The following is a 27,452-nucleotide window of genomic DNA, read 5'->3' as shown; positions in this document are numbered from 1 at the left end:
CTGTTAGTACAACCGAAACAACTACACCAGCCACAACAACTGAAAGTACAACTGTTAGTACAACCGAAACAACTACACCAGCCACAACAACTGAGAGCACAACTGTTAGTACAACCGAAACAACTACACCAGCCACAACAACTGAGAGCACAACTGTTAGTACAACTGAAACAACTACACCAGCCACAACAACTGAAAGTACAACTGTTAGTACAACCGAAACAACTACACCAGCCACAACAACTGAAAGTACAACTGTTAGTACAACCGAAACAACTACACCAGCCACAACAACTGAAAGTACAACTGTTAGTACAACCGAAACAACTACACCAGCCACAACAACTGAGAGCACAACTGTTAGTACAACCGAAACAACTACACCAGCCACAACAACTGAGAGCACAACTGTTAGTACAGCTGAAACAACTACACCAGTCACAACAACTGAGAGAACAACTGTTAGTACAGCTGCACCAGAACCAACAACAACAGTACCTGCCAATGTGGAGCTATTTAAATTGGAGTTCAGGTCTTCTGATCCATTTGTTTCTGAACTCAACAATACAGCATCTCAAGTTTATATTGACAGGGCAAGGCATTTAAAAGACACAGTGAGTTAAAACCCATGTAACTGATTCCATATAATGACATATTTCATGGTTAATATAAAAGTAACCATTACAATCATTGAGAATCACATTGTTTTTTACACCAAATTATTAGTGTTTGTTGTAACTGTCTATCATTTGTTACAGATTGAACCTGTCTTCAAAAACAAGTTTCCTTCATTCTCAGCAGTTAACGTCCTAGGATTCAGGTAAATTAAACATATTTAATAGTGCTCTCTCTCTCTCTCTCTCTCTCTCTGTGAGTGAGTGGGCGGAGTCGGCGTCTGTGAGTGTGTCATGGTGCGATTGAGTCTATTATTTCTTTCTTTCTTTTTTACTTTTTAAGTTTTAAAGAGTGGGTGGTTTGAGGAACAATGATCAGCAATGGCAGGTCCAAGCCAAACAAAGTTTGAGCAACTTTCACACAGGCATGGGATTAAGCTCGCACCTGTGATGAATTGCTGTGTGGAGGATTGTAGTTTGTCTGTTGTCTCAAAAAGGAAAAGAATTCCACTAGGGTGTAAATTGGCTTTGCTTAATCATGTTGTGTGTTTTAGATGGCAACTACATAATGTCCTAAAGAGTGATTTAGATGAACTGAATGTATCGTTTAAATTCAGGGAATTGATGGCTTTGATTACGTTGCATTTGTATCGTCTGATACTATGACGTGTTTTGAGTGTGGGCAAACAGGACACGTTAGACGTGCGTGCCCTGAGAGAGAACAGCGTGTGATAACAGTAGTGACTGAGGATTCTGTTAGTGAAGATGATGGCAGTAATGCAACAGGGCGAAATACAGAAAATCGTTAGAAAGAAACTGATGGTTATTGCAGGAGGAATACAGAAAATGTAGAGAAAATCAGTGTCTACTGATGTTGCTAATGTGGATGAGTTTATTGTAGAGGAGGAAAAGATGGCAACAGACATTTCTAGTGATGAAACACTTTTCAAAGTAAGAGAAAGAGAAATAGGGAGAGTACGGAAACAGCTAAAATAAGCAGACAAAAACAGAATCTGAAAAACTTGATGAGACTGAAGGCAGTATGATTGATGATTCTGATGGTGAAGTAGTGGACAGTAGGACAGGACGAAGTTAACGCAGTGATTACAACTTTGACAAACTAAAGTAATTCCTTCAAAGAACAAAAAAAAAGAAAAATGTCCAGTTTGACATGCAGATTGTTTATTAATTCAGTGACAATGCAAATGAGAAGTGAAGGAGGGGAACAGTTTACAGTTCAAGAAATACAGTTTGTTTCCAAACTGAAATTAGAAGTACAAACTGAAGATGGCTTTCAAAACCACATAAACGCTGTTTTTTCATGTTTTTGTTTGGTTTATGTCTCCTCCTACTATTTATTTTAATTAGTGTGATGAAGGTGAGCCACCATAATTTGAATGGAGCCCGAGATATACATAAAGAGATATGCTGTTTGAGCTTATCAGACAAAATGATATTGATGTAATGTTTGTCCAAGAGACAAAGTGACTGTATTAATGAAATTGACTGGAAAAAAGATTGGGAGGGTGAAGGAGGTGTGGCTGTCCGTTTAGCTAAGAATTTCTTACCTATCTCATGTTAGGTTAAACGTGATATCTGTAAGACTAATATTTTTAAGGGCTCAGTTTGAAAAATTCAAGGCTGTTTTTATTCATTTTTATGCTCAAGCAAATGGTAACGAAAGAGTACCATATCTCGAAAATATAAATACAATTCTATAGAATTGCAGCTGATTTTCTGTTTTTGGGTGGGGACTTTAATTGTACAGGGAACTATAGAAACCATATGGAACCTCATGTTGCTTTCAAGTCGTGCTTTAAATGAACTGATTGGGACCCATTGCTATGTGATCTATGAGGGGATCTAAATAATAATGTAAGACAGTACACATGGGTATATAATAGAGAAAAATTCATTTCTTTAGCCAGATTGGATGGGTTTTATTGTTTAAGCATCATTTTAATGTTGTGAAAAGTTGTTTTATTACACCAACTGTTTTTTCTGATCATTGTCTAGTAGTCACATGTAATGGGTTAATAACAATTATTAAGCCAAAGAGTGCATATTGGCATTTTAACAGTTACCTGTTAAGTGATGTGATGTTTTTGTTTCTTTCTGGAACGATTTTAAAATAAGAAAACCATGTTTTACAAATGTACGTCAGTGATGGGACTATGGGAAAGGTTGAAGTGAAAGTACTGCCAACAGTATACTTTCAGTGTCTCACGGGACATCACTAGTCAAGATCAATGGAAAAACTTGGGTCATGAATGAATAAAGTTTGTTATTAAAAAACTAAATCTCTTTCTGTGTGTTTGTGTGTGTGTGTGTGTGTGTGAGAGAGAGAGAGAGAGAGAGAGAGAGAGAGAGAGCAAAAAACTGCAACAAACCATTACTGTAGTGGTTATATTAAAAAAAAATTTGTGTTTCTCATTATTTCTTAAAATGTATTTCAGACCTGGGTCAACCATCACTGATGCAGAACTAGCTTTCAGCACTACAGACAACTCAACAACTGTACCATCAACTAGTGAGATTCAAACCGCAATGATGAATGAAACAATTATCAGTGCCCTGAACATTACTGCTGGATCTGTCATAGTCAGTGCAGGTAGGTCTGGCAACTCATAAAAGGCAAAAGTCTCCTGCTTACTGTGTATATATAAACGAATAAACAATTACGTAGGCACACACACACACACATTAGGGTTGTAACGGTACACGTACAGGCGTCACGGTTTGGTGCATGCAGTCGAAAGATGAATATATTGTCAAATGCGATCCACATTCCAATCCAGAAGGGGGTGCGTGGCAATGCAATGCTGTTTGCTACCAGTAAAAAGCGTAGAAGAAGAAGAAGAGGAAGAAGAGACAATAAACTATATGTTTTACATCTCTCAACCAGTGTTTCAACTGTGGAAAGATATCAATAAACCAGCTTGAGAATAATATTTCATGTAGCATTATATTTACCTCAGGCATTTAGTGTTGACTGCAGGTTAGTTCACTAGAGAAATTAGGAGAAGCATTTTGTTTATGCACATTCCCTCCAGGCTTTCGTGATAATTTTTTGTGATTTTTTTGCGATCAAAATGATGGATTTTGTGGTGGTAATTTCTAGAAATTTGCTGGCTAGATGTAAGCTCCACCCATCCACTCTGCAGTGAGCAGCTTCTTGAAAAATGTGAAATGTTTTTTTTTAAATAATTGGGATACCACATTTACCATATTATGTATTATGTTAGATGCACAATAGTCATCCAAAATAATAGAACAAACAAAATGCAAAAATCTTGCTTATTTTGGTCTCTTACAAAAACAAAAAAAAAGAAAAAGGCTAGTGGTGTTGTGGTGTGCTATCTCGTATCTAGCTTTAATAACATGATTACTTATGGTGGGAAATACGACCAAAAACTTACAAGTAAACCACAGCAATAATCAACTGCCTAATATAAGTAAAAAGTTCTCAAGTCATTAAGTAATCAAGTAAACAGTCTAAAATAAAACTGTTAACAAACACAACAAATATACAGATACAAACAGTGCTTTATGTTTATGTAGGCTACTGTTTGTTTTGTCCCTTCTTGTTGCTGTTTGATTAACATTAAAGGGATACTTCACTTCTGGAAAGATGAATGTGTATTTAAAATGGGTCATTTATATAGAAGAAATGTGAAATAACGTTTGAATTTGGAGCTTTCTAGACTGAGAAAAGCCGAAAATGTATTTTTGGATCATGTGGATCAACAACTCCCAGAATGCACTTGCTTTACTGCCCTAGGAGGCCACACCTATCGGTAACAGAGCGCAGTAGTTAAACAACAAGTCTAGGCTACTAGTGAGTCTCCATGATGCGTCTGGGATTTGGAGATCGCCCAAAATGTCCGGGATTCAGCTTTTGCGTTCTACGGTCGCCATTCATTGTTTACATGCACACCTTTTGTTTCAATCTAACTGAATTCATTCCATTGGTGAATCTGAATGTAGTGTTTGCATGAACGCTAAACAAGTGATCAGTTGATGTGCGTTTCAACATTGCTAAGAAAATTCCCACACCTCTGTGAGAGATACGAGACCGGTGCGTCTCACAGGTGTCACGCCTCGGTAATCACGCCACCGGCCTCGCGCCGTTCTCCTGCGGCCCTCACTCGTCCCGCTCGCCACAGTAAACATAATGAATGGCGACTGTAGAATGCAAAAGCCGAATCCCGGACATTTTGGGTGATCTCGAAACACATTTTCGGGCAGACTCATCACGGAGACTCACTAGTAGCCTAGACTTGTTGTTTAACTACTGCGCTCTGTTACCGGTAGCGTGGTCTCCTAGGACGGCGAAGCAAGTGCATTCTGGTAGTTGTTGTCTTTCATCCACATAAGCCGAAAAAACATTTTTCTGGCTCTTCTCAGTCTAGAAAGCTACAAACTCAAATATAATTTCACATTCCTTCTACATAAATGGCCCATTTTATATACACATTCATCTTTCCAGATGTGAAGTATCTCTTTAAAGCTGTTTTTGATTGTCGCAGAAAAATATTTTCAAATTATGGTTATTTTTGTCAGTTACAGAAATAGCATTCAGCACACTTTGAATTAAAAACAGAGATAACGTAGTGAGTAAGATTATATTTAATATGGTGCGTTCACACCGGACACGAATAGTGCGTCAGGTGCGAGTGATTTCAATGTTAAGTCAATGCAAAGACGCGTTACACACATAAAAATTCCTGCGGTGCGAATGAGGCGTAGAGCATGGCGCGGTAGACGCTAATACGCCTCATTCGCATGTCAAGTCCATGCGAATGGCGCGAATTGAGCGTCTGCCGCGTTAAGCGCGAATTATTTAGTTAGTGCTATTTGTGCACACATTGCGTGTTTGACGCAAATTTGCGCCTGCAGCCTGAGTTGAAAAATTTTAACTTTCGTGTCAATTCGCGCCGCGTTAACCAATTAAGGAGCCTGCTGCTTGCTCACGCGGTGAAGTATCTGAATGCTCCAATAAATTATTTTGTAATATGACTAAATGCCTAGTGTGGTTCTAATGCACAACAAAGCAAATATTTTATCAGTTAAAACTTTATTTCATTATACGAGACATGTTGATTTTGTATTAAATGTTATTTATTCCATATCTAGATTATATGAAATATTATTATAATGTAAAGACAACCAACATACATGTGCATAAGTTCGTTTCTGGACGTGAGAGAGAAGAAAAAAAAAAGAAAAAGAAAAAAATCACAGGACAGGTTAATAACTTTTGGAGGCTGGCTCTATTTATCATCAAAACAAAAATAAATGAGAGATAGATTAGATGGATGAGGGCGAGGGTGATACTCGCTCGCTCCGATGCGGGACAACAGGTCATCAAACTGGGCGTGGGACAGGCGGAAGTACCGTCATCCAAGCGCAGCTCCTGGAGCGAGCAAATGGTGAAATTAGCCAAACGGTTCGCCTCCGACAAATATCGTGACGATGATCCCCAAGTCGCTGTTCTAGCTCTCCAAAGCAAAAATAGAGCGGTGACTCTCTCGAAGAATGCTCGATCAACATAAAAAGATGGCCGCCAACGGGCTTCGATTCTGACGCGCATGACGAGCGTAAATTTCGCTTCAAACTTTTGTGTTTACACGCATCAATTTCGCTCTTGCCGCGTGAATGGATTCAAAGTGTTCAAGCATATAGCTAGATGCGGAAGGCGCGAATTTGACGCGCTATTCGTGTCTGGTGTGAATGCACAGTTAGAGAGAAAGAGAGAGAGAGCGAGAGAGAGAGAGAGATGCATACCTTTATCTGAGTCTCTCAAATAAGGGAGTTTAATTACTAAAAACTATGTTATATCCTCATTGCTGAGAAGTTGAACTATAATAGAGCAATTCAGTGGTAAAACTATTTTATTCATGAAAGTCACAGGGCAGCATTAATGAAAAGTTTCCGAGCTCCTAAATGTTTCTGTGTGTGTGAATCGTGATCTTTGAGTGACGAATACGTGTATGCTTCAATGTAAACAGTGCATTATTATTAAACAGTGATTAAACTGACTTGGAACTACCTGTGCATTAAACAGTTTTATTGCACTCCTTCCAGCTGACACAACTACACCCACCACAAACACTGAAAGCACAACTGTTAGTACAACTGAAACAACTACACCAGTCACAACAACTGAGAGCACAACTGTTAGTACAACAGAGACAACTACACCAGTCACAACAACTGAGAGCACAACTGTTAGTACAACTGAAACGACTACACCAGTCACAACAACTGAGAGCACAACTGTTAGTACAACTGAAACGACTACACCAGTCACAACAACTGAGAGCACAACTGCTAGTACAACTGAAACGACTACACCAGTCACAACAACTGAGAGCACAACTGCTAGTACAACTGAAACGACTACACCAGTCACAACAACTGAGAGCACAACTGTTAGTACAACTGAAACGACTACACCAGTCACAACAACTGAGAGCACAACTGTTAGTACAACTGAAACAACTACACCAGCCACAACAACTGAGAGCACAACTGGTAGTACAACAGAGACAACTACACCAGCCACAACAACTGAGAGCACAACTGTTAGTACAACAGAGACAACTACACCAGCCACAACAACTGAGAGCACAACTGTTAGTACAACTGAAACAACTACACCAGTCACAACAACTGACAGCACAACTGTTAGTACAACTGAAACAACTACACCAGCCACAACAACTGAGAGCACAACTGGTAGTACAACAGAGACAACTACACCAGCCACAACAACTGAGAGCACAACTGTTAGTACAACTGAAACAACTACACCAGCCACAACAACTGAGAGCACAACTGGTAGTACAACAGAGACAACTACACCAGCCACAACAACTGAGAGCACAACTGTTAGTACAACAGAGACAACTACACCAGCCACAACAACTGAGAGCACAACTGTTAGTACAACTGAAACGACTACACCAGTCACAACAACTGAGAGCACAACTGTTAGTACAACTGAAACGACTACACCAGTCACAACAACTGACAGCACAACTGTTACTACAACTGAAACGACTACACCAGCCACAACAACTGAGAGCACAACTGCTAGTACAACTGAAACGACTACACCAGTCACAACAACTGACAGCACAACTGTTACTACAACTGAAACGACTACACCAGCCACAACAACTGAGAGCACAACTGCTAGTACAACTGAAACGACTACACCAGCCACAACAACTGAGAGCACAACTGTTAGTACAACTGAAACGACTACACCAGCCACAACAACTGAGAGCACAACTGTTAGTACAACTGAAACGACTACACCAGCCACAACAACTGAGAGCACAACTGCTAGTACAACTGAAACGACTACACCAGTCACAACAACTGAGAGCACAACTGCTAGTAAAACTGAAACGACTACACCAGTCACAACAACTGAGAGCACAACTGCTAGTACAACTGAAACGACTACACCAGTCACAACAACTGAGAGCACAACTGTTAGTACAACTGAAACGACTACACCAGTCACAACAACTGAGAGCACAACTGTTAGTACAACTGAAACGACTACACCAGTCACAACAACTGAGAGCACAACTGTTAGTACAACTGAAACAACTACACCAGTCACAACAACTGAGAGCACAACTGCTAGTACAACTGAAACGACTACACCAGTCACAACAACTGAGAGCACAACTGCTAGTACAACTGAAACGACTACACCAGTCACAACAACTGAGAGCACAACTGTTAGTACAACTGAAACGACTACACCAGCCACAACAACTGAGAGCACAACTGTTAGTACAACTGAAACAACTACACCAGCCACAACAACTGAGAGCACAACTGTTAGTACAACTAAACCAACTACACCAGCCACAACAACTGAGAGCACAACTGTTAGTACAACTGAAACAACTACACCAGCCACAACAACTGAGAGCACAACTGGTAGTACAACAGAGACAACTACACCAGCCACAACAACTGAGAGCACAACTGTTAGTACAACTGAAACAACTACACCAGCCACAACAACTGAGAGCACAACTGTTAGTACAACTGAAACAACTACACCAGTCACAACAACTGAGAGCACAACTGTTACTACAACTGAAACGACTACACCAGCCACAACAACTGAGAGCACAACTGTTAGTACAACTGAAACGACTACACCAGCCACAACAACTGAGAGCACAACTGTTACTACAACTGAAACGACTACACCAGCCACAACAACTGAGAGCACAACTGCTAGTACAACTACACCAGTCACAACAACTGAGAGCACAACTGGTAGTACAACAGAGACAACTACACCAGCCACAACAACTGAGAGCACAACTGTTAGTACAACTGAAACAACTACACCAGCCACAACAACTGAGAGCACAACTGGTAGTACAACAGAGACAACTACACCAGCCACAACAACTGAGAGCACAACTGTTAGTACAACTGAAACAACTACACCAGCCACAACAACTGAGAGCACAACTGTTAGTACAGCTGAAACAACTACACCAGCCACAACAACTGAGAGCACAACTGTTAGTACAACTGAAACAACTACACCAGTCACAACAACTGAGAGCACAACTGTTAGTACAACTGAAACAACTACACCAGCCACAACAACTGAGAGCACAACTGTTACTACAACTGAAACGACTACACCAGCCACAACAACTGAGAGCACAACTGCTAGTACAACTGAAACGACTACACCAGCCACAACAACTGAGAGCACAACTGTTAGTACAACTGAAACGACTACACCAGCCACAACAACTGAGAGCACAACTGTTAGTACAACTGAAACAACTACACCAGTCACAACAACTGAGAGCACAACTGTTAGTACAACTGAAACGACTACACCAGCCACAACAACTGAGAGCACAACTGTTAGTACAACTGAAACGACTACACCAGCCACAACAACTGAGAGCACAACTGTTAGTACAACTGAAACAACTACACCAGTCACAACAACTGAGAGCACAACTGTTACTACAACTGAAACGACTACAACAGCCACAACAACTGAGAGCACAACTGCTAGTACAACTACACCAGTCACAACAACTGAGAGCACAACTGTTAGTACAACTGAAACAACTACACCAGCCACAACAACTGAGAGCACAACTGGTAGTACAACAGAGACAACTACACCAGCCACAACAACTGAGAGCACAACTGGTAGTACAACAGAGACAACTACACCAGCCACAACAACTGAGAGCACAACTGGTAGTACAACAGAGACAACTACACCAGCCACAACAACTGAGAGCACAACTGTTAGTACAACTGAAACAACTACACCAGCCACAACAACTGAGAGCACAACTGGTAGTACAACAGAGACAACTACACCAGCCACAACAACTGAGAGCACAACTGTTAGTACAACAGAGACAACTACACCAGCCACAACAACTGAGAGCACAACTGTTAGTACAACTGAAACAACTACACCAGCCACAACAACTGAGAGCACAACTGTTAGTACAGCTGAAACAACTACACCAGCCACAACAACTGAGAGCACAACTGGTAGTACAACAGAGACAACTACACCAGCCACAACAACTGAGAGCACAACTGTTAGTACAACAGAGACAACTACACCAGCCACAACAACTGAGAGCACAACTGCTAGTACAACAGAGACAACTACACCAGCCACAACAACTGAGAGCACAACTGTTAGTACAACAGAGACAACTACACCAGCCACAACAACTGAGAGCACAACTGTTAGTACAACTGAAACAACTACACCAGCCACAACAACTGAGAGCACAACTGTTAGTACAACTGAAACAACTACACCAGCCACAACAACTGAGAGCACAACTGTTAGTACAACAGAGACAACTACACCAGCCACAACAACTGAGAGCACAACTGTTAGTGCAACTGAAACAACTACACCAGCCACAACAACAGAGAGCACAACTGCTAGTACAACTGAAACGACTACACCAGTCACAACAACTGAGAGCACAACTGTTAGTACAGCTGACACGACTACACCAGTCACAACAACTGAGAGCACAACTGTTAGTACAACTGAAACAACTACACCAGTCACAACAACTGAGAGCACAACTGTTAGTACAACTAAAACAACTACACCAGTCACAACAACTGAGACCACAACTGTTAGTACAACTGAAACAACTACACCAGCCACAACAACTGAGAGCACAACTGGTAGTACAACAGAGACAACTACACCAGCCACAACAACTGAGAGCACAACTGTTAGTGCAACTGAGACAACTACACCAGCCACAACAACTGAGAGTACAACTGGTAGTACAACAGAGACAACTACACCAGCCACAACAACTGAGAGCACAACTGGTAGTACAACAGAGACAACTACACCAGCCACAACAACTGAGAGTACAACTGGTAGTACAACAGAGACAACTACACCAGCCACAACAACTGAGAGCACAACTGTTAGTACAACTGAAACAACTACACCAGCCACAACAACTGAGAGCACAACTGTTAGTACAACAGAGACAACTACACCAGCCACAACAACTGAGAGCACAACTGGTAGTACAACAGAGACAACTACACCAGCCACAACAACTGAGAGCACAACTGTTAGTACAACAGAGACAACTACACCAGCCACAACAACTGAGAGCACAACTGTTAGTACAACTGAAACAACTACACAAGCCACAACAACTGAGAGCACAACTGTTAGTACAACTGAAACAACTACACCAGTCACAACAACTGAGAGCACAACTGTTAGTACAGCTGACACGACTACACCAGCCAAAACAACTGAGAGCACAACTGTTAGTGCAACTGAAACAACTACACCAGCCACTACAACTGAGAGCACAACTGTTAGTACAACTGAAACAACTACACCAGTCACAACAACTGAGAGCACAACTGTTAGTACAGCTGACACGACTACACCAGCCACAACAACTGACAGCACAACTGTTACTACAACTGAAACGACTACACCAGCCACAACAACTGACAGCACAACTGTTACTACAACTGAAACGACTACACCAGCCACAACAAATGAGAGCACAACTGTTAGTACAACTGAAGCAACTACACCAGCCACAACAACTGAGAGCACAACTGCTAGTACAACTGAAACGACTACACCAGCCACAACAACTGACAGCACAACTGTTACTACAACTGAAACAACTACACCAGCCACAACAACTGACAGCACAACTGTTACTACAACTGAAACGACTACACCAGCCACATCTACTGAGAGCACAACTGTTAGTACAACAGAGAAAACTACACCAGCCACAACAACTGAGAGCACAACTGTTAGTACAACTGAAGCAACTACACCAGCCACAACAACTGAGAGCACAACTGTTAGTACAACTGAAACAACTACACCAGCCACAACAACTGAGAGCACAACTGTTAGTACAGCTGAAACAACTACACCAGCCACAACAACTGAGAGCACAACTGGTAGTACAACAGAGACAACTACACCAGCCACAACAACTGAGAGCACAACTGTTAGTACAACAGAGACAACTACACCAGCCACAACAACTGAGAGCACAACTGCTAGTACAACAGAGACAACTACACCAGCCACAACAACTGAGAGCACAACTGTTAGTACAACAGAGACAACTACACCAGCCACAACAACTGAGAGCACAACTGTTAGTACAACTGAAACAACTACACCAGCCACAACAACTGAGAGCACAACTGTTAGTACAACTGAAACAACTACACCAGCCACAACAACTGAGAGCACAACTGTTAGTACAACAGAGACAACTACACCAGCCACAACAACTGAGAGCACAACTGTTAGTGCAACTGAAACAACTACACCAGCCACAACAACAGAGAGCACAACTGCTAGTACAACTGAAACGACTACACCAGTCACAACAACTGAGAGCACAACTGTTAGTACAGCTGACACGACTACACCAGTCACAACAACTGAGAGCACAACTGTTAGTACAACTGAAACAACTACACCAGTCACAACAACTGAGAGCACAACTGTTAGTACAACTAAAACAACTACACCAGTCACAACAACTGAGACCACAACTGTTAGTACAACTGAAACAACTACACCAGCCACAACAACTGAGAGCACAACTGGTAGTACAACAGAGACAACTACACCAGCCACAACAACTGAGAGCACAACTGTTAGTGCAACTGAGACAACTACACCAGCCACAACAACTGAGAGTACAACTGGTAGTACAACAGAGACAACTACACCAGCCACAACAACTGAGAGCACAACTGGTAGTACAACAGAGACAACTACACCAGCCACAACAACTGAGAGTACAACTGGTAGTACAACAGAGACAACTACACCAGCCACAACAACTGAGAGCACAACTGTTAGTACAACTGAAACAACTACACCAGCCACAACAACTGAGAGCACAACTGTTAGTACAACAGAGACAACTACACCAGCCACAACAACTGAGAGCACAACTGGTAGTACAACAGAGACAACTACACCAGCCACAACAACTGAGAGCACAACTGTTAGTACAACAGAGACAACTACACCAGCCACAACAACTGAGAGCACAACTGTTAGTACAACTGAAACAACTACACAAGCCACAACAACTGAGAGCACAACTGTTAGTACAACTGAAACAACTACACCAGTCACAACAACTGAGAGCACAACTGTTAGTACAGCTGACACGACTACACCAGCCAAAACAACTGAGAGCACAACTGTTAGTGCAACTGAAACAACTACACCAGCCACTACAACTGAGAGCACAACTGTTAGTACAACTGAAACAACTACACCAGTCACAACAACTGAGAGCACAACTGTTACTACAACTGAAACGACTACACCAGCCACAACAACTGACAGCACAACTGTTACTACAACTGAAACGACTACACCAGCCACAACAAATGAGAGCACAACTGTTAGTACAACTGAAGCAACTACACCAGCCACAACAACTGAGAGCACAACTGCTAGTACAACTGAAACGACTACACCAGCCACAACAACTGACAGCACAACTGTTACTACAACTGAAACAACTACACCAGTCACAACAACTGAGAGCACAACTGTTAGTACAACTGAAACGACTACACCAGCCACAACAACTGAGAGGACAACTGTTAGTACAACAGAAACGACTACACCAATCACAACAACTGAGAGCACAACTGTTAGTACAACTGAAACAACTACACCAGCCACAACAACTGAGAGCACAACTGTTAGTACAACTGAAACGACTACACCAGTCACAACAACTGAGAGCACAACTGTTAGTACAACTGAAACGACTACACCAGTCACAACAACTGAGAGCACAACTGTTAGTACAGCTGCACCAGAACCAACAACAACAGAACTGTCATCAGCCACATCGTCTCCTGCTGTAACATCCCCTACTAGTGTAGCAGAAACATCTACAACATTTAAAGGACTCTCAACTGCTTCTACAATTCAAATGTCTTCAACAACTGATGAAAATACAACACCTGCCAATGTGGAGCTAATTAAATTGGAGTTCAGGTCTTCTGATTCATTTGTTTCTGAACTCAACAGTCCAGCATCTCAAGTTTATATTGACAGGGCAAGGCGTGTAAAAGACACAGTGAGTTAAAACCCATGTAACTGATTCCATATAATGACATATTTCATGGTTAATATAAAAGCAACCATTACAATCATTGAGAATCACATTGTTTTTTACACCAAATTATAAGTGTTTGTTGTAACTGTCTATCATTTGTTACAGATTGAACATGTCTTCAAAAACAAGTTTTCTTCCTTTTCAGCAGTTAACGTCCTAGGATTCAGGTAAATTAAACATATTTAATAGTGCTCTCTCTCTCTCTGAGGGGATGCTGTGAGTGAGTGGGTGGAGTCGGCATGTGTGAGTGAGTGTGCCGTGGTGCGATTGAGTGTATTATTTCTTTCTTTCTTTTTTACTGTCCATGTTTTAGGTTTTCTTTAGTTTAACAATAGTTTTTAAAGTTTTAAAGAGTGGGTGGTTTGAGGAACAATGTTCAGCAATGGCAGGTCCAAGCCAAACAAAGTTTGAGCAACTTTCACGCAGGCATGGGATTAAACTCGCGCCTGTGATGAACTGCTGTGTGGAGGATTGTAGTTTGGCTGTGAGTAGTGCCGTTGGTTTTGATAGCATAATATCTGCTTCTCGAATGAACAGTGCTGTGGTTATCTTCCTTGACACCATTGAGAAGGTAAACAATGTAGTTCAGAGCGGAGTAGTATTTCAGGACACTTTTAGCCGGAAAGAAAGATAGCATTATCGAATGTACCACCTTTCATTAAAGATGAGTTCTTGATTAAGGAATTGTCTAGGCATGGAAAAGTTGTCTCAAAAATGAAAAGGATTCCACTAGGGTGTAAATCGCCTTTGCTTAATCATGTTGTGTGTTTAAGATGGCAACTACAGATGATCCTAAAGAGTGATTTGGATGAACTGAATGTATCGTTTAAATTCAGAGAATTGATGGCTTTGATAACATTGTGTTTGCATCGTCTGATACTATGACGTGTTTTGAGTGTGGGCAAACAGGACACGTTAGCGTGCGTGTCCTGAGAGAGTAGATGAGTTGGACAGCGTGTGATAACAGTAGTGACTGAGGATTCTGTTAGTGAAGATGATGGCAGTAATGCAACAGGGCGAAATACAGAAAATGGGGAGAAAGAAACTGATCTAGCATCTATAGTAATTGCAGGAGGAATACAGAAAATGTTGAGAAAAAAATGGATACAGTGTCAACTGATGTTGCAAATGTGGCCGAGTCTATTGTAGAGGAGGAAGAGATGGCAACAGACATTCCTAGTGATGAAACACTTTTCAAAGTACCCAAGAGAAAGAGAAATTCAGATTTGCTCAGCATTAAAGCAAAGGGTGCTCTGGTCCGATTTCGCTTTTAGAATTTAACGCAATTGGATGCCCATTTAAGTTTTTTCTTTAGTCTTGAAAAAAGAACAGTCAGATTCACTATATTCACTCCTCACGCTCTGAAAATGGGCAGGAATTGACGAAGACATCTGATATTAGAAAACGAGCAGTAACGTTCTATGACAAATTGTATAGTAGTTAATATAGAAAGATTGAAGAGTTGTCTGCTAGGTTTCTATGAAGGTCTGTCAAATATCTTGGAGGACTCAATAGCAGAGCTGGAGAGGCCTCTTTTGGAAAATGAGCTTCTGAATGCTCTCAAGGGCATAGAGAGTGGAAAACTCCTGGCATGGATGGACTCCAAGCTGAGTTTTATGAAGAGTTTTGGGCTATGCTTGGTGAGTCCTGAATGAAAGCTTGGCTGATGGTTCTTTGTCCTTGAGCTGTAGGAGAGCGGTGATCACATTGCTACCTAAAAAGGATGATTAGCAGGAGATCAAGAACTGGAGACCTGTGAATTAACTTTGTTCTGATCTTAAAGTCCTATCTAAGACTCTGTCTAATAGAATGAGAAAAGTGATGGGGCAGGTCATTCATTTTGATCAGACGTATTGTGTGTCAGGTAGGTAAAACACAGATAATGTCTGTCTCATACGGGGTATTTTAAGCGTTTCAAGTCTTTTATGGGTAAATTTAGGGTTTATCTCTATTGACCAAAAAAAGCATTTGATAAGAGTTGAGCATCAGTACCTATGGGACATCCTAGAAGCTTTTGGTTTTGGTTCTGGTTTTGTTAATATGATAAAAGTGTTGTATGACAAATTTCTGTATTATACATTTTTAAGACCAGACAAATAGTTTGTTGAGGGTTGATTTGTGAAAGACTACACACCTGTAGTCTGCATTATAAAAGCAATGAATGATATAGAAACTTTTAAAATACAGGGGTGTTACAATCCTATTTTTTTGTACGGTTGTGGGGGAGGAGTTATTATTTTAACTTGTGTGGATTTGAAATTGGTGTAATATTTATTCTTTTGATATCATGATTGAATAAAGTTTGTTATTAAAAATTAAAATATCTCTCACACACACATACACACACAGAGAGAGAGAGAGAGAGAGAGAGAGAGAAAAAGACAAAGAGAGAGAGAGAGAGAGCGCAAAAAACTGCAACAAACCATTAATGTAGTGGTCAAATTAAAAATTAATTGTGTATTTCATTATTTCTTAAAATGTATTTCAGACCTGGGTCAACCATCACTGATGCAGAACTAGCTTTCAGCACTACAGACAACTCAACAACTGTACCATCAACTAGTGAGATTCAAACCGCAATGATGAATGAAACAATTATGAGTGACCTGAACATTACTGCTGGATCTGTCATAGTCGGTGCAGGTAGGTCTGGCAACTCATAAAAGGCAAAAGTCTCCTGCTTACTGTGTATATATAAACGAATAAACAATTACGTAGGCACACACACACACATTAGGGTTGTAACGGTACACGTACAGGCGTCACGGTTTGGTGCATGCAGTCGAAAGATGAAAACATTGTCACATGCGATCCACATTCCAATCCAGAAGGGGGTGCGTGGCAATGCAATGCTGTTTGCTACCAGTAAAAAGCGCAGAAGAAGAAGAAGAGACAATGATCGATATGTTTTACATCTCTCAACCAGTGTTTCAACTGTGGAAAGATATCAATAAAACAGCTTGAGAATAATATGTCATGTAGCATTATATTTACCTCAGGCATTTAGTGTTGACTGCAGGTTAGTTCACTAGAGAAATGACGAGAGAAGCATTTTGTTTATGCACATTCCCTCCAGGCTTTTGTGATTTTTTTTGTGTGATTTTTTTGCAATCAAAATGACAGATTTTGTGGTGGTAATTTCTAGAAATTTGCTGGCTAGATGTAAGCTCCACCCATCCACTCTGCAGTGAGCAGCTTCTTGAAAAATGTTCAATGTTTTTTTTTAAATAATTGGGATACCACATTTACCATATTATGTATTATGTTAGATGCACAATAGTCATCTATAATAATAGAACAAACAAAATGCAAAAATCTTGCTTAATTATGTATCTTACTAAAAAAAAGGCTAGTGGTGTGCTATCTCGTATCTAGCTTTAATAACATGATTACTTATGGTGGGAAATACGACCAAAAACTTAAACCACAACAATAAGCAACTGCCTAATATAAGTAAAAAGTTCTCAAGTAAAAAGTCTAAAATAAGAACTATAAACACAAACTAATAGTACAAATAAACACAAGATACAGATACAAACAGTGCTTTGTGTAAGTAGGCTACTCTTAGGTTTTAAGTAGGCTACTCTTAGTTTTGTCCCTTTTTGTTTGATTAACATTAAAAAGATACTTCACCTCTGGAAAGATGAATGTGTATTTAAAATGGATCATTTATGTAGAAGAAATGTGAAATAATGTTTGAATTTGGAGCTTTCTAGACTGAGAAAAGACAGAAAATGTATTTTTGGCTTATGTGGATGAAAGACAACAACTCCCAGAATGCACTTCCTTCGCTGCCCGAGGAGGCCACGCCTACCGGTAACAGAGTGCATTCAGCGCAGTAGTTAAACAACAAGTCTTGGCAACTAGTGAGTCTCCGTGATGAGTCTGCCCGGAAATGTGTTTCGAGATCGCCCAAAATGTCCGGGATTTGGTTTACTGCAGAGAGCGGGACAAGTGAGGGCCGCGGGAGAACGGCGCGAGGCCGTTGGCGTGATTACCGATGAGCGACACCTGTGAAACGCACCGGTCTCGTATCTCTCATGGAGGAGCGGGAATTTTCTTAGCAATGTTAAAACGCACATCAACCAATTATTTCAAAAATGAATTGGAGTACAACATTTTATAACTTTATAGATTTTAAGTTAATCCAAAACCTGCCTTATGTGCAACTTACAAAACATGTTTGTTTTTTATTTGAGTGTAGATAATCTAAAAATAGATAGCAACTCAATTTAATAATTTGGGCTCTGTTGTTCATTGTAACAATTAATATTATAGTAGGGGCTCCCCATATACTTTACAGCATCTTTTATCTTGTAATAAAATAGAAAGGTTTTTATTATAATATAATTTATTTAAACATATAAAAATTCGTAAAAAAATTAATTACCGTTACACCGCTAATATAAATATAAATGTGGTGTGTGTTATATATAATTTATATTATATGTGTATATATTTATATGTTATATATAAATCCATGGCTATTTACACGACGTGGAGGCAAAAAAACACCTGACGCAAATAGTTCAATTCATGTGAAGTATCCCACTAATACAATCATCATTTGACAGCAATGAAAACTTAAAGATGGTATTGAGAAAAATATTTTCAAACTATGGTTATTTTCGTCACTTACAGCTCCTTAGAACTAGCATTCAGCATGCTATGAAATAAAAACGGAGATAAAGTAGTGAGTCAGTTTATATTTATTAAAGAGGGAGAGAGAGAGAGAGAACAATGTAAACAGTACATTATTATAAAACAGTGATTAAACTGACTTGGAACTACCTGTGCGTTAAACAGTTTTATTGCACTCCTTCCAGCTGACACAACTACACCCACCACAACAACTGAGAGCACAACTGTTAGTACAACTGAGACTACGACACCAGTCACAACAACCGAAACAACTACACTAGCCACCACAACTGAGAGCACAACTGTTAGTACAACTGAGACAACAACACCAGCCACTACAACTGAGAGCACAACTGTTAGTACAACTGAAACAACACCAGCCACTACAACTGAGACCACAACTGTTAGTACAACTGAGACAACAACACCAGCCACTACAACTGAGAGCACAACTGTTAGTACAACTGAGACAACTACACCAGCCACTACAACTGAGAGCACAACTGTTAGTACAACTGAAACAAAAACACCAGCCACAACATCTGAGAGCACAACTGTTAGTACAACTGAGACAACGACACCAGCCACAACTACTGAAACAACTACACCAGCCACAACATCTGAGAGCACAACTGTTAGTACAACTGAGACAACGACACCAGCCACAACTACTGAAACAACTACACCAGCCACAACATCTGAGAGCACAACTGTTAGTACAACTGAGACAACGACACCAGCCACAACTACTGAAACAACTACACCAGCCACTACAACTGAGAGCACAACTGTTAGTACAACTGAAACAACACCAGCCACTACAACTGAGACCACAACTGTTAGTACAACTGAGACAACAACACCAGCCACTACAACTGAGAGCACAACTGTTAGTACAACTGAGACAACAACACCAGCCACTACAACTGAGACCACAACTGTTAGTACAACTGAGACAACTACACCAGCCACTACAACTGAGAGCACAACTGTTAGTACAGCTGAAACAAAACCAGCCACTACAACTGAGACCACAACTGTTAGTACAACTGAGACAACAACACCAGCCACTACAACTGAGAGCACAACTGTTAGTACAACTGAGACAACTACACCAGCCACTACAACTGAGAGCACAACTGTTAGTACAACTGAGACAACAACACCAGCCACTACAACTGAGAGCACAACTGTTAGTACAACTGAGACAACAACACCAGCCACTACAACTGAGAGCACAACTGTTAGTACAACTGAAACAAAACCAGCCACTACAACTGAGACCACAACTGTTAGTACAACTGAGACAACAACACCAGCCACTACAACTGAGAGCACAACTGTTAGTACAACTGAGACAACTACACCAGCCACTACAACTGAGAGCACAACTGTTAGTACAACTGAAACAAAACCAGCCACTACAACTGAGACCACAACTGTTAGTACAACTGAGACAACTACACCAGCCACTACAACTGAGAGCACAACTGTTAGTACAACTGAAACAAAAACACCAGCCACAACATCTGAGAGCACAACTGTTAGTACAACTGAGACAACGACACCAGCCACAACTACTGAAACAACTACACCAGCCACAACATCTGAGAGCACAACTGTTAGTACAACTGAGACAACGACACCAGCCACAACTACTGAAACAACTACACTAGCCACCACAATTGAGAGCACAACTGTTACTACAACTGAGACAACTACACCAGCCACAACAACTGAGAGCACAACTGCTAGTACAGCTGAAACAACTACACCAGCCACAACAACTGAGAGCACAACTGTAGGTACAGCTGAGACAACTACACCAGCCACTACAATTGAGAGCACAACTGTTAGTACAGCTGAAACAACTACACCAGCCACAACAACTGAGAGCACAACTGTAGGTACAGCTGAGACAACTACACCAGCCACTACAACTGAGAGCACAACTGTAGGTACAGCTGAGACAACTACACCAGCCACTACAATTGAGAGCACAACTGTTAGTACAACTGAAACAACTACACCAGCCACTACAACTGAGAGCACAACTGTTAGTACAACTGAAACAACTACACCAGCCACAACAACTGAGAGCACAACTGTTACTACAACTGAGACAACTACACCAGCCACAACAACTGAGAGCACAACTGTTAGTACAACAGAGACAACAACACCAGCCACTACAACTGAGAGCACAACTGTTAGTACAACTGAGACAACTACACCAGCCACTACAACTGAGAGCACAACTGTTAGTACAACTGAAACAAAAACACCAGCCACAACATCTGAGAGCACAACTGTTAGTACAACTGAGACAACGACACCAGCCACAACTACTGAAACAACTACACCAGCCACAACATCTGAGAGCACAACTGTTAGTACAACTGAGACAACGACACCAGCCACAACTACTGAAACAACTACACCAGCCACAACATCTGAGAGCACAACTGTTAGTACAACTGAGACAACGACACCAGCCACAACTACTGAAACAACTACACCAGCCACTACAACTGAGAGCACAACTGTTAGTACAACTGAAACAACACCAGCCACTACAACTGAGACCACAACTGTTAGTACAACTGAGACAACAACACCAGCCACTACAACTGAGAGCACAACTGTTAGTACAACTGAGACAACAACACCAGCCACTACAACTGAGACCACAACTGTTAGTACAACTGAGACAACTACACCAGCCACTACAACTGAGAGCACAACTGTTAGTACAACTGAGACAACAACACCAGCCACTACAACTGAGAGCACAACTGTTAGTACAACTGAAACAAAACCAGCCACTACAACTGAGACCACAACTGTTAGTACAACTGAGACAACAACACCAGCCACTACAACTGAGAGCACAACTGTTAGTACAACTGAGACAACTACACCAGCCACTACAACTGAGACCACAACTGTTAGTACAACTGAGACAACAACACCAGCCACTACAACTGAGAGCACAACTGTTAGTACAACTGAGACAACTACACCAGCCACTACAACTGAGAGCACAACTGTTAGTACAACTGAAACAAAAACACCAGCCACAACATCTGAGAGCACAACTGTTAGTACAACTGAGACAACGACACCAGCCACAACTACTGAAACAACTACACCAGCCACAACATCTGAGAGCACAACTGTTAGTACAACTGAGACAACGACACCAGCCACAACTACTGAAACAACTACACTAGCCACCACAATTGAGAGCACAACTGTTACTACAACTGAGACAACTACACCAGCCACAACAACTGAGAGCACAACTGCTAGTACAGCTGAAACAACTACACCAGCCACAACAACTGAGAGCACAACTGTAGGTACAGCTGAGACAACTACACCAGCCACTACAATTGAGAGCACAACTGTTAGTACAGCTGAAACAACTACACCAGCCACAACAACTGAGAGCACAACTGTAGGTACAGCTGAGACAACTACACCAGCCACTACAACTGAGAGCACAACTGTAGGTACAGCTGAGACAACTACACCAGCCACTACAATTGAGAGCACAACTGTTAGTACAACTGAAACAACTACACCAGCCACTACAACTGAGAGCACAACTGTTAGTACAACTGAAACAACTACACCAGCCACAACAACTGAGAGCACAACTGTTACTACAACTGAGACAACTACACCAGCCACAACAACTGAGAGCACAACTGTTAGTACAACAGAGACAACAACACCAGCCACTACAACTGAGAGCACAACTGTTACTACAACTGAGACAACTACACCAGCCACAACAACTGACAGCACAACTGTTAGTACAACTGAAACAACTACACCAGCCACTACAACTGAGAGCACAACTGTTAGTACAACAGAGACAACAACACCAGCCACTACAATTGAGAGCACAACTGTTAGTACAACTGAAACAACTACACCAGCCACTACAACTGAGAGCACAACTGCTAGTACAGCTGAAACAACTAAACCAGCCACTACAACTGAGAGCACAACTGCTAGTACAGCTGAAACAACTACACCAGCCACAACAACTGAGAGCACAACTGTTAGTACAATTGAAACAACAACACCAGCCACTACAACTGAGAGCACAACTGTTAGTACAACAGAGACAACAACACCAGCCACTACAACTGAGAGCACAACTGTTAGTACAGCTGAAACAACTACACCAGCCACTACAACTGAGAGCACAACTGTTAGTACAACTGAAACAACTACACCAGCCACTACAACTGAGAGCACAACTGTTACTACAACTGAGACAACTACACCAGCCACTACAACTGAGAGCACAACTGCTAGTACAGCTGAAACAACTACACCAGCCACAACAACTGAGAGCACAACTGTTAGTACAACTGAAACAACAACACCAGCCACTACAACTGAGAGCACAACTGTTAGTACAACAGAGACAACAACACCAGCCACTACAACTGAGAGCACAACTGTTAGTACAGCTGAAACAACTACACCAGCCACTACAACTGAGAGCACAACTGTTAGTACAACAGAGACAACAACACCAGCCACTACAACTGAGAGCACAACTGTTAGTACAACTGAAACAACTACACCAGCCACTACAACTGAGAGCACAACTGTTAGTACAACTGAAACAACTACACCAGCCACTACAACTGAGAGCACAACTGTTAGTACAACAGAGACAACAACACCAGCCACTACAACTGAGAGCACAACTGTTAGTACAACTGAAATAACTACACCAGCCACTACAACTGAGAGCACAACTGTTAGTACAGCTGAAACAACTACACCAGCCACTACAACTGAGAGCACAACTGTTAGTACAACAGAGACAACAACACCAGCCACTACAACTGAGAGCACAACTGTTACTACAACTGAGACAACTACACCAGCCACTACAATTGAGAGCACAACTGTTAGTACAACTGAAACAACTACACCAACCACTACAACTGAGAGCACAACTGCTAGTACAGCTGAAACAACTACACCAGCCACTACAACTGAGAGCACAACTGCTAGTACAGCTGAAACAACTACACCAGCCACAACAACTGAGAGCACAACTGTTAGTACAACTGAAACAACTACACCAGCCACTACAACTGAGAGCACAACTGTTAGTACAACAGAGACAACAACACCAGCCACTACAACTGAGAGCACAACTGTTAGTACAACTGAAACAACTACACCAGCCACTACAATTGAGAGCACAACTGTTACTACAACTGAGACAACTACACCAGCCACTTCAACTGAGAGCACAACTGCTAGTACAGCTGAAACAACTACACCAGCCACAACAACTGAGAGCACAACTGTAAGTACAACTGAAACAACAACACCAGCCACTACAACTGAGAGCACAACTGTTAGTACAACAGAGACAACAACACCAGCCACTACAACTGAGAGCACAACTGTTAGTACAGCTGAAACAACCACACCAGCCACTACAACTGAGAGCACAACTGTTAGTACAACAGAGACAACAACACCAGCCACTACAACTGAGAGCACAACTGTTAGTACAACTGAAACAACTACACCAGCCACTACAACTGAGAGCACAACTGTTAGTACAACAGAGACAACAACACCAGCCACTACAACTGAGAGCACAACTGTTAGTACAACAGAGACAACAACACCAGCCACTACAACTGAGAGCACAACTGTTACAACAACTGAGACAACTACACCAGCCACTACAATTGGGAGCACAACTGTTAGTACAACAGAGACAACAACACCAGCCACTACAACTGAGAGCACAACTGCTAGTACAGCTGAAACAACTACACCAGCCACAACAACTGAGAGCACAACTGTTAGTACAACTGAAACAACTACACCAGCCACTACAACTGAGAGCACAACTGTTAGTACAACAGACACAACAACACCAGCCACTACAACTGAGAGCACAACTGCTAGTACAGCTGAAACAACTACACCAGCCACAACAACTGAGAGCACAACTGTTAGTACAACTGAAACAACTACACCAGCCACTACAACTGAGAGCACAACTGCTAGTACATCTGAAACAACTACACCAGCCACAACAACTGAGAGCACAACTGTTAGTACAACTGAAACAACTACACCAGCCACTACAACTGAGAGCACAACTGCTAGTACAGCTGAAACAACTACACCAGCCACAACAACTGAGAGCACAACTGTTAGTACAACTGAAACAACTACACCAGCCACTACAACTGAGAGCACAACTGCTAGTACAGCTGAAACAACTACACCAGCCACAACAACTGAGAGCACAACTGTTAGTACAACTGAAACAACTACACCAGCCACTACAACTGAGAGCACAACTGTTAGTACAACAGAGACAACCACACCAGCCACTACAACTGAGAGCACAACTGTTAGTACAACTGAAACAACTACACCAGCCACTACAACTGAGAGCACAACTGTTAGTACAACAGAGACAACAACACCAGCCACTACAACTGAGAGCACAACTGTTAGTACAGCTGAAACAACTACACCAGCCACTACAACTGAGAGCACAACTGTTAGTACAACTGAAACAACTACACCAGCCACTACAACTGAGAGCACAACTGTTAGTACAACAGAGACAACAACACCAGCCACTACAACTGAGAGCACAACTGTTAGTACAACAGAGACAACAACACCAGCCACTACAACTGAGAGCACAACTGCTAGTACAGCTGAAACAACTACACCAGCCACTACAACTGAGAGCACAACTGCTAGTACAACTGAAACAACTACACCAGCCACTACAATTGAGAGCACAACTGTTAGTACAACAGAGACAACAACACCAGCCACTACAACTGAGAGCACAACTGTTACAACAACAGAGACAACTACACCAGCCACTACAACTGAGAGCACAACTGTTAGTACAACAGAGACAACAACACCAGCCACTACAACTGAGAGCACAACTGCTAGTACAGCTGAAACAACTACACCAGCCACTACAACTGAGTGCACAACTGCTAGTACAGCTGAAACAACTACACCAGCCACTACAACTGAGAGCACAACTGTTAGTACAACAGAGACAACACCAGCCACTACAACTGAGAGCACAACTGCTAGTAGTACAGCTGAAACAACTACACCAGCCACTACAACTGAGAGCACAACTGTTAGTACAACAGAGACAACAACACCAGCCACTACAACTGAGAGCACAACTGTTAGTACAACTGAAACAACTACACCAGCCACTACAACTGAGAGCACAACTGTTAGTACAGCTGAAACAACTACACCAGCCACTACAACTGAGAGCACAACTGTTAGTACAACTGAAACAACAACACCAGCCACTACAACTGAGAGCACAACTGTTACTACAACTGAGACAACTACACCAGCCACTACAACTGAGAGCACAACTGTTAGTACAACTGAGACAACAACACCAGCCACTACAACTGAGAGCACAACTGTTAGTACAACAGAGACAACAACACCAGCCACTACAACTGAGAGCACAACTGTTAGTACAACAGAGAAAACTACACCAGCCACATCAATTGAGAGCACAACTGTTAGTACAACTGACACAACTACACCAACCACATCAACTGAGAGCACAACTGTTAGTACAACTGGAACAACTACACCAGCCACAACAACTGAGAGCACAACTGCAAGTACAGCTGAAACAACTACACCAGCCACTACAACTGAGAGCACAACTGTTAGTACAACTGACACAACTACACCAGCCACTACAACTGAGAGCACAACTGTTAGTACAACTGACACAACTACAACAGCCACTACAACTGTGACTACAGCTGAAACAACTACACCAGCCACAACAACTGAGAGCACAACTGCAAGTACAGCTGAAACAACTACACCAGCCACTACAACTGAGAGCACAACTGTTAGTACAACAGAGACAACAACACCAGCCACTACAACTGAGAGCACAACTGTTAGTACAACAGAGACAACTACACAAGCCACATCAATTGAGAGCACAACTGTTAGTACAACTGACACAACTACACCAGCCACATCAACTGAGAGCACAACTGTTAGTACAACTGGAACAATTGAGAGCACAACTGTTAGTACAACTGACACAACTACACCAGCCACTACAACTGAGAGCACAACTGTTAGTACAACTGACACAACTACAACAGCCACAACAACTGAGAGCACAACTGTTAGTACAACTGAAACAACTACACCAGCCACTACAACTGAGAGCACAACTGTTAGTACAACAGAGACAACCACACCAGCCACTACAACTGAGAGCACAACTGTTAGTACAACTGAAACAACTACACCAGCCACTACAACTGAGAGCACAACTGTTAGTACAACAGAGACAACAACACCAGCCACTACAACTGAGAGCACAACTGTTAGTACAGCTGAAACAACTACACCAGCCACTACAACTGAGAGC

The 27,452-nt window shown here is 41.7% G+C and overlaps 1 protein-coding gene across 1 annotated transcript in view; it reads left to right on the top strand.

Moving 5' to 3' along the window:
* LOC120488816 (uncharacterized) overlaps positions 1–27,452 on the top strand; it is a 90,799-nt gene that overhangs the window by 26,434 nt on the left and 36,913 nt on the right. The window contains exons 7-28 of the mRNA XM_089132653.1: positions 759–820; positions 3,071–3,215; positions 6,995–7,063; positions 7,427–7,738; positions 8,228–8,275; positions 8,825–8,902; positions 9,194–9,283; positions 10,010–10,309; positions 10,578–10,651; positions 11,869–12,226; positions 12,827–13,550; positions 14,028–14,299; positions 15,844–15,978; positions 19,317–19,745; positions 20,079–20,129; positions 20,592–20,678; positions 21,078–22,490; positions 23,187–24,038; positions 24,732–24,818; positions 25,470–25,610; positions 25,887–26,111; positions 26,958–27,035. Of these exons, the coding sequence (XP_088988779.1) occupies positions 759–820; positions 3,071–3,215; positions 6,995–7,063; positions 7,427–7,738; positions 8,228–8,275; positions 8,825–8,902; positions 9,194–9,283; positions 10,010–10,309; positions 10,578–10,651; positions 11,869–12,226; positions 12,827–13,550; positions 14,028–14,299; positions 15,844–15,978; positions 19,317–19,745; positions 20,079–20,129; positions 20,592–20,678; positions 21,078–22,490; positions 23,187–24,038; positions 24,732–24,818; positions 25,470–25,610; positions 25,887–26,111; positions 26,958–27,035 (6,030 nt within the window). The remainder of the gene's footprint in view (positions 1–758; positions 821–3,070; positions 3,216–6,994; positions 7,064–7,426; positions 7,739–8,227; positions 8,276–8,824; positions 8,903–9,193; positions 9,284–10,009; positions 10,310–10,577; positions 10,652–11,868; positions 12,227–12,826; positions 13,551–14,027; positions 14,300–15,843; positions 15,979–19,316; positions 19,746–20,078; positions 20,130–20,591; positions 20,679–21,077; positions 22,491–23,186; positions 24,039–24,731; positions 24,819–25,469; positions 25,611–25,886; positions 26,112–26,957; positions 27,036–27,452) is intronic.

The sequence above is a fragment of the Pimephales promelas genome, chromosome 6, assembly GCF_988280905.1.
Source record: "Pimephales promelas chromosome 6, fPimPro1.hap1.1, whole genome shotgun sequence".
NCBI lineage: Eukaryota > Metazoa > Chordata > Actinopteri > Cypriniformes > Leuciscidae > Pimephales > Pimephales promelas.
Note: the sequence above shows the minus strand (reverse complement) of the source record. Positions and strands in the feature narration are given on the sequence as shown.